At 42.3% G+C, this 9,377-nt stretch overlaps 1 protein-coding gene across 1 annotated transcript; it reads left to right on the forward strand.

The window, feature by feature from the left end:
* Window positions 1–5,199: 5,199 nt before the first annotated feature.
* On the forward strand, window positions 5,200–6,987 carry LOC118423323 (twist-related protein-like). Its single transcript, XM_035831445.1, has one exon. The coding sequence runs from the start codon at window positions 5,477–5,479 to the stop codon at window positions 6,128–6,130; it is 654 nt and encodes a 217-aa protein (XP_035687338.1). The 5' UTR covers window positions 5,200–5,476; the 3' UTR covers window positions 6,131–6,987.
* The last annotated feature ends 2,390 nt before the right edge of the window (window positions 6,988–9,377 follow it).

The raw sequence follows: 9,377 nt of genomic DNA on the forward strand, positions 1-9,377 counted from the left end.
TGAATATTAATTAGCCTTTGGCCTCCTCTTCGCTGATTGGCTAGGTCTTTGATTCAATTAACTCGCCGGCTGACGCGCACAGGTGTGGCTCTGTGCGGGGTCACGGAAGGTCACGTCAGGAGGCCAAAAGAAAACGAATTTCCCCTCAGAAAAGTGCCAAAATTAATCATTTTAAAGTTGTTTATGTCAAAAATTTTACTTGAATCTTGTTACCAAGTATATAATGCCTATCTATACCAAATTTCAGGTCATTTAATTGTAATACCAGGGAACAGGAGCCAAAAGTGTCCTTTTTTGGTAAAAAATTGGCCAAAAATCGCAAAAATAAGCATTTTGTTGCACTGTACACCAAAAGTGTTATTGAATTTATATGAAGGGATTATCAAGGCACATCTGTGTCAAATTTCAGCTCATTCGGTTGCAATACCAAGGTACAGGAGCCAAAAGTGTCCTTTTTTGGTCAAAAATTGGTCAAAAAATCGCAAAAATAAGCATTTTGTTGAACTGTACACCAAAAGTGTTATTGAATTTATATGGGGGCATTATCAAGGCACATCTCTGTCAAATTTCAGCTCATTTGGTTGTAATACCAGGGTACAGGGGCCAAAAGTGTCCTTTTTTGGTCCAAAATTGGTCAAAAAATCGCAAAAATAAGCATTTTGTTGTACTGTACACCAAAAGTGTTATCGAATTTATATGGGGGCATTATCAAGGCACATCTCTGTCAAATTTCAGCTCATTTGGTTGTAATACCAGGGTACAGGGGCCAAAATATACAGTTTTGGTCTAAAATTGACCAAAAAATCTCAATAAAATCATTTTAGAGGCAGATATGAAAAAACTGAGAAAAAAACATCAAGGTATTGGCCCATTCTACCCCTGTGCCAAATTTCAGATCATTCGGTCCAGGAACGGCGGAGATGAATCACTTTGAAGATTTGACAGGAGAAAGAAGAAGAAAGAAAGAAGAAACATTACGAATACAATATATTTCACCATACTATGTATGGCTGAAATATAATTATGAGATAAACCAACGCACGGGAGGGGTTGTGACTCATATCTAAATGGTTATTCCCAAAAGACAGAGTTGAGTTCAAACGCAGGTGACCCAAAGGTAAGACACACGCACACGCCCAGACCCACCCGTGAGAACAGCTTTAGATCGTTCACTCACGTACTAACAGGCTAGTACATGCATCTCGGTCAAACAAAGAAAAAAAATCACCTTTTGGTGACTACGCATCGGCATTACTGGACAGCTTCAGATGTTTAACCTGTTGAGTCTGGATGTAACATTACAGAACCTGAGCATCGTAGATAGGTATTCAGTTAAAACGTTACAATCCGCTGCATTGGTGTACTAGGCAAACACTTTGACTTTTACTTTGAATACTGCGTCATTCCTCTATATATGGAGATCCCTGATGACTCACGAAGAACATATATCATATACCTACATATTCACAAATTCCTCGGGTAACATCTACCCCCCGCGTCGACCAATTGTCAATCCATTGTTGTTAGTGACCAAATCACATATTTCTTCTCAGAATAAACCTAGCCAAGCATCCTATTGAGATAAAGAAAAACTGTCCTACGTGATGAATAGGATGTATCATATCTATCACCCTTATCAAATAGACACATCTTATTAAACGCCTTATTTCTTCGGGTTTGTTTTTATTTTCGAAAGGGCCGAGTTCTGGGCCTTCCAGCCAAACCTGTAATTATGTTGTCCCCCGTTTTCTACCTCACTAAAAGATGACCCCAGACATCTGCTGTTTATCGTGTTTTCCATCTCAGCCACCTGTCCTGGTAGATTAAGTACTAATTATCCCGATACTTGAGCCTACAGACACTTGAGGGGACATAGTTGCTATGCTGCTAAATAATAAGACTATAGTATTTTCTGATTGTAGATCTAGATGTTTTAAGGACGGTAGCTTTGTTGTGTTTAGAATGAGGTTTGCATAACCTACATTCTTTCTATAGGAATATGATTTTTTTTGTTTATCTATGATATGTCAAAATTAATCTAAAATGCTTGCGTCTCACAGCAGGAAAATGGACATCCCGACGAGCCTGTTGCTCTTTTGAGATTTTCTGTCGATCAGCAAATTCAGCCAAAGGTGGTCATAGTGTGACACCGACATATGCCTGAATAATGTTCAAATGTGGAGGCCGAATTCCACCAGATACACACTCTGTTCCAAGTCATGAAAATATGAAAGCAAATCTACTTCTAGTTTGGCAAAGTAATCTATCCATAAATTTCTGACGTGTAAACCCTGCACTGTATAGTCTCAACCGCGCCCATTGGTTTTACTTTAAATCCATGCACATGAAACCAAACAATGAGTACATTTGTTCTATGACCTCTCATGTCAACACCATGCGTTGATCCAGCATGCTGTTTTATGTCAACTCTTAATATTTTCCTCGGGCCCATCACAACACGTTTCTTGTTTTTAATTATGAATATAAATTCTACTAGACATTTTTCTCAAAGGTTCCTTTATCCGTGTGCAACCCTGGGTTGTATCAAAGCCATACTAAAATACCTTGTCAGAGGGAGGGACCCAAATTATAGTGACATAAATTTCAGGTGACCTACTTGTGTTTTACAAAATGTACAACAGAAGTGCATTTTAGCGTGTGTAACGAAGAAAAATGACAGTACGGTTTCTTGTCAAACGTGTGTTTTGGAGCGAAAACCACTGGGAACATATATATCGTGAGAGAATGCTAATCTCCAAGCAGATGCGAATATTGGGGTGGAACAAAATGATAAAAAAAATTTTTCGCTTCGTTGTTGTTGTTGTTTTCTATTAACGCTATAGCTGTACTCTGTAAGAATGACCAGCCACGATACTTTACACTTTCCCTGCCGTTATCTACTTAACAAAGTTAAGTATATGGGAAACTTGGTTGTAACTTTACCTTGAATATCTTTTGCTATAGAGTACAATATCTGGGGTAATAGAAAAGACAGGTTAGGCCACTATACAGCATAATTGAAAAAAAGGACTGTTTTATATAGGTGATTTTGCTTCAGCAAAGTGTTAACTGTAACTGTGCATATGCTATGTCTACCGATGTGTACAAAGGTGTCTAACATATTAAGCCCTTATGACATGGCGCAGTATGTTTCTTTTACAACCGTTTGTCAAAGAAAGCGTGTATGCAAAGAAAAGTTATTTGTAACAAGGATAGACATTAATGTGACGGCGGGGAAATTCTGTGAGAAACTCGTGGATGACAGAATTCGATTCCCGCCAAAAATATTTACGTCTGTTTGCACTTGCGCAGTGGCGGTGGGGACGACATGTTGTTCACGTAGTACTTAGCTTCAACTCATGGAATGTCACGGTTAGACACAGTCACAGTACCTTAGGTTGCGCTGTTGATGTCAACATTTTTTACAATAATTCTTTAGAAGAAGGAACAGTTGCCGTCATCTCTACGTCGGTGCTTCTAACACATGAAAGAAGAGTATGTTTTAAAGACGAGGGCAACCATTGTCTAGTTGACCATGAATTAATTATCACTGAATACATTTCAATATTTTTGTGTCCTTAAAAATCACCTATAATCGAACCCCCCCTCATCACAAGCATTGCGTGTAATTCGTCTAGCGTCCTGATCAGAAAAAATGAATTAATGCAATCAGTGACGTCACAAAAAGCCAGAAATGATGAATATTTAGCTGTAGCTATGAACTTCATCTAACGCTAAAAATAGTTCACTACACTCGTCACTTTGTCTTGTAGCTCTACGTATGTTGGTGAATGTTTTGCCATTACAACATACCACAAATTCCGCTGACTGCAAGTTCGACCCCACAACACACTTCCATTCCAAGCATTACAATCACAAAGGCACAGCTTACATCTCTAAACTCACTCTCTCTAACAAGACGAACCCTCTATAATCTATCTATTTCCTAAACACTCCTGAAAGCTAAGAATGCAACAGTCTACCGGCACCGGCACACCAATTTTCCCCGTGCGAAACGATGTTTGTTGTGGAAAGTTTTGAACCCGGAAAACTTAACGTTAAACGATGGCGAAGAAAAAAATCTCCATTTCGAGGGATTACCAAACTCCATGCGTGGCGGAACGCATCGTCTGTGACTTTCTCATCGGATATGGTTAGCTTTCACTGCAAAGCTCCCCCTTTTTACTAGGACAAAGGTTGTTTATGCTTCTCCGTAAACGAGGCGTCTATATGGATACAGGGTATCAAAGTATTACAGTTTCCTTGTAGGCTTCGTCAGAACATTTCCGTGTGCTGTTTTGACTGAAAATGATGGGTTGAATCCATGTTGTTTGTCTTCTGTGTTCTTTGTCTTGTACTCGCGGTATGGGTTTTGGATAGTCTCCAAGAAGACCTTGGGACTGAAGTCACATTTTGGTCTGGCCCTTTCTTCTGGCACGCAACTCTCCAAGAAAACATCACCATTTATCATCCCAATATCTTATGCCGTTTTAATATATCATACTGTACATGATGTGAGTACAAACCTGCATCTCAGCGGGGGTCAGCAGGTTTTAAATCACCTCTATATTTTTAGATCCACCACCGGATCGTTGTCTTTTTTCATGAAAGGGGGCGCGTCTGTAAAGGTAGCCGGACGACACCAGGTGGGGTTGGAAAAGCACGTACTACTACCACTCCGAGGGGCTGGTGTTAAATGAAGCGTACACAACGCTTGATGGAAGGTTTATCACCTATGGCTGATTTTGCCTCACGGCGATGTAAGTTTCCACATGATTTCTCTACTCTAAAAAAGGGGAATATGTAAGATCACTTCTGCTACCTGTTGCCATGTATATGAATATTCAACAATCTATAGCTATAGGATACGGCTTCTCTTGAAAGAGTGTGTATCCGACAACGAGTAGATAGCAATTAGCACGTTTGCACCTATTTTATCTCTCTTCGCTTTGTCGTGTTTCGCAGACAGTGTCCAAATTATCTCTTCGTATTCTTCACTAAGGGCCAGCATGGTCGACAGCGATTCGTATGGAGATTGCGTAAACAAGGCGGTAAGTATTCCACACACCTAGTCCCGGGAGTGGGAGGGGCGAAGACGGTTGACAGGAAGACGCCTCCGGCGGACAGCGCTTGCAAATAAGCTGCAGGTATAAACCTGCTTAACCCATGTGACATGTAAGACAACTTCATGCTCCTGTGATCACCAGGCGATGGTAGAACCCGATAACCGCGCGCTTATAAATACGGCTGCTCGTCAGGCTGAGGGGACAGTTCGGGGGTGACAGCGCCGACGGTGGCACGCTCTCTCAGTGTCGACAGGTGACGATTAAGTGGCACAGGAGGTTTGCTACTAGGTGGGGGAGCCCCGATCACCCCTTATGAAGGAGGGGACACATTTTGGTGGTCTGAGCCACAGATAGATCTAGGTGTCACCAGCCAGCGAGAGTTCGCCGCCGAGAGACGGGAGAAGCCAGTCATGTCAGTCAGCAGCGAGGACGCCGAGTCGCACGCGTCGGACTCCGGCGCTGAGGAGACCTGGGTCAGAAGTCCCGGGAGCGCCGCCAGCTCGTCTTCGGAGTCCAGCGACTGTTCCGTGGACGTCAAAGTCAAGAGAACACGGTCTTCTTCAACCGAGGAGATCAACTACAACCTGCGACCGAAGACCATTCTCAATATCATCGAGTCGGAAAAGCGTCGGCACCAACCGAGAAAACCCAAGCCGCGGCAGAAGCCACCGCCGCTCAGCAAGTACCGACGGAAGTCGGCCAACTCGCGGGAGCGGGACCGCATGCACCAGATAAACTACGCCTTCGAGGCCCTGCGCTGCGTCGTGCCAAAGCTGCCGCCGTCGGCGACTCAGGATGCTAGTCATGCCGGGAAGATGACCAAAATCACTACCTTAAGACTGGCTATGAACTACATAAGCGCACTGCAGCAGTTACTTAAGGACGATGACGACGGCAACGTGTCCGGGTCGTCGACCTGTACGGAGGACCAGGGCGATTACAAACCCGAGTCTGCTTCGCAAACCACCACGGACGTTTTTATGGGGAGCAGACCGTCTCCCCCTGACTACTTCGGCACGACTTGCGATGTCGACGTCAAGGAGGAGCACATGGAGGGGGCGTGACCCGCGCTAAGGTGAGACGACCGGGACTCAATTTGCCAAACTGCTGGCCAGAAAATCACCCGTGTTATTTCATTCTACATTGTCGTGCGCTGTCAACCAACGACGCCAGGGACAAAGGGCGGAGCCAGGGACTGAATGAAGCTTCTAAAAACTGTGAAAACTGTCTGTTGTTTCGACAAGACGCGATTCGGCGTACTACGGACACTACCCGAGTCGCTCTGGCGCATGCCAATGACCCAAACAACTGCTCGCACTACTGACTGTGTGTACCTAACAGATCAGGTACTCTTCTTCCTCTGTAAGATTGAGAACAATCTGTACAAAGATTGGCTAGACCAGTACTAGTTGTTTTTAATTCCTTGGACAAACTACCTCACCCGCAGCAGCAGTAGTTTAGGAATTTTTTTCCGTCGAAAGGCCAAATATTTCACCTCCGTAGCTACGTGTATTGCTCAGACCAGGTGCACGGTCCCAAGCTTTCGTACACACGGAAGGGGAGGGGCCGTAGCTAGAAAAAGCGACATGCCAAAATAGGAGTAACGCATTCTTTTGTGAATACACATTTCAACTATCTCTTCCGGGTGGATATGTTTATATCCGCTACAAATCTTTGTACATATTTTCCGTTCGAGCTGTGTTTTTCTACTGTATATTTATCCAAGACAGTGTGGTATTTGTGTTTTCAACAACACTCTGCCATCGTACAAGTAGTGGATCATTGTCCATAGTAACTTCCTGCCTCAAAGAATAGTTTTATATTTGTAGAATATGTACTATATGTGCTACTAGTCGGCAGCGATGACAAATAATTGTTTTTGTTTGTCAGAACTTTGTACAAATAAATTCAGAGAAGTGGACTTTTGCGGTCAATGTTTTTACTACTAGTTTGTAAATATGGTGTGTAGAGCGAATAATCTCATATCCAAGCTGACAAAAAGTATTTGGCATAATTGGGTACACAGTAAACATCAGTTGGGTTCACAGAAAACAGGATGAGAGTTGGGAGTGTCCGGTCGTAGGGTCAGTCGCCCACGACTCATGCGTGGGTCGACAACGCTAGCAGCAGATAGTACGAAAAAAAAGACGAAAAACCAGTGGGAGGAAAGGTGGATAGGTCATAATTTGCGACAGGAAGAAACAACAAACCCAAATATTCTAAATGTTAGAGTGATTAGTCATAAGTTTGCACGGATTAATACGACGGTAGAATTTAGGGATTGCAACCGATGACATAGTTTGCGGTAAGGGAGCCATTCCCATCAAATCGCATGGCCCCCCTCCCCCACTTCAACCTGACAAGAAATGACCAAAACGAGCAACTATGACCCTGAGCTTTCGCTCTACTATATGTACCATGTATATGTAATGATATATGTTGATAGATATTGTAGGACTCTAATCTTCATCTCTGTTATATTTCATCTGACCCTTACCTCATGACCTCAATGAAAGGCGGCATGCCGGGTCGATTTAAGTTTATCATGAATAGATAAAGGTTCAAACAAAATCAACCATACAAACATTCTATACTCCCTGTCACCGGGAAGGTTTCATCTCTAACAAATGTACTAATTTTGCTCTTAAATGTAGTAATTTTGGTCTCAAATGTAGTAATTTTACTCTCAAATGTAGTAATTTTGATAACCCTTCTGTTGTGTAAAAGAGAACATGTCAACAAACCACACAGTTAACGAGAACAAGAATTCGAACATTAACGACAGCAAAAACATTACCAAAGTTTCTCCGGGCCATGAACAACCTTATTCAAGACACGACCTGATCGAGGTGATAACTAAGGTATGGATGATTGTCCTTGAGGTTGTTGACAGGAGACTATCATAGTTTTAAAGATTGGAGCAAGAAATGATCTTAATGATATGTTATGACTTACCCTCCGAAACCTCTTCGACCTTAATTGGCCAATCGATCAAAACGCCTCTTGTAGAAAATAAAGATGCAAATGATGGTACCGAGAAACTAGATCCACGGCCATAATACACCCCTATCAAAGTAAGCATTGTTTCCACAGAGGCGCTGTAAGCTATGGATATATCTATACAATGCAGCAGTTCTTAGCTTATCGGTGCAAACAGTATGCCGCAGGTGAGAAAGGTGAGAATGTTTTGTGTGTTGGATCTTATCTTTTACTTTCCATCCATCAACAAGACATGGCATCGTCTGCTCTAAGGCCTTCCAAAGGTCATCCCGCCAATAAGAAAAACGTGAGATGTCTTTTTGCTTGCTTGTTTACTTGTTTGTTTGTTTACTGTCTGTTTGCATATCTGTTTGTTATTTTCAACCTAGCATGAATTGTGCATGTTTTGAAATCAGGAAGTCGTCAGTTTTGGCACTATTTCATCTCAATACTAGTATCGCTAGTAACTCTTTAAATCGTCAACTTGAAGGTTTACAATACTTTGGTTAGACATAATTATTGTCTTTCTTCCAACTCCTTCATTATTGTGTAGCGCCCAAGGACCAACCTGGACTCTGCTGATGCCACGACTACTGGTCAATAACATTAATATAAAGTCAACATTTGGCTTTGGATAAGGGGACATCGCCAAGTGATGGCAATGGGATATGAATGGGTCTAATACTTGTACTGTAACATGTATGTCATGAGGAGATGACCGCCAAAGTCCTCCTCTGGCAACCAGACGAGAAAAGAAGAAGGGGACGACCCAACCTGACACTAAAGAAGGTGCTAAAGGGAGAAGTTGGTCTAAAGGACCGCGACCTGGTGGTCACCATGCCAGACCGTGAAGTCGGCATTCTTCGAGGCACCTCGTACTACGAGGATGAACTGAACTGAACTAATACTTGTGGATGGCCAAACTTGCACTTGGTATTACAACGTACAATTAACGTTCGGCTTGGCGCCTCTTCAATGACACATAAAAATCATTTTTATTTTTTATTTATCTATTTGCAAATCCATTCCCCTAGGCTAATTGCAAGGGTACAGACAGTAAAAAGTAACAAGTGTCTATTCTTTGCAGGTATCTCATGTATGATTCTACATTCTTTCTTCACTGGGAGGTTTGACTTCTTCTTTGGAGGCAGTGGCTGATGAAAAGTCCCACGTTTTTTAAGGATTAGTGGGTTCTGTGATTTTAACAGGAATGTAGTTTTTTGGAGGTCTACTAGCTGGTGAAAGGTTGGAAATATTGTTTTGATTGTGTCTAAAAGGTTATTTCATTCATCCTCATAATGAGAGCAGTCAAATATAGAATGTATCTCATTT

The sequence above is a fragment of the Branchiostoma floridae genome, chromosome 1 (assembly GCF_000003815.2).
Source record: "Branchiostoma floridae strain S238N-H82 chromosome 1, Bfl_VNyyK, whole genome shotgun sequence".
Lineage (NCBI taxonomy): Eukaryota > Metazoa > Chordata > Leptocardii > Amphioxiformes > Branchiostomatidae > Branchiostoma > Branchiostoma floridae.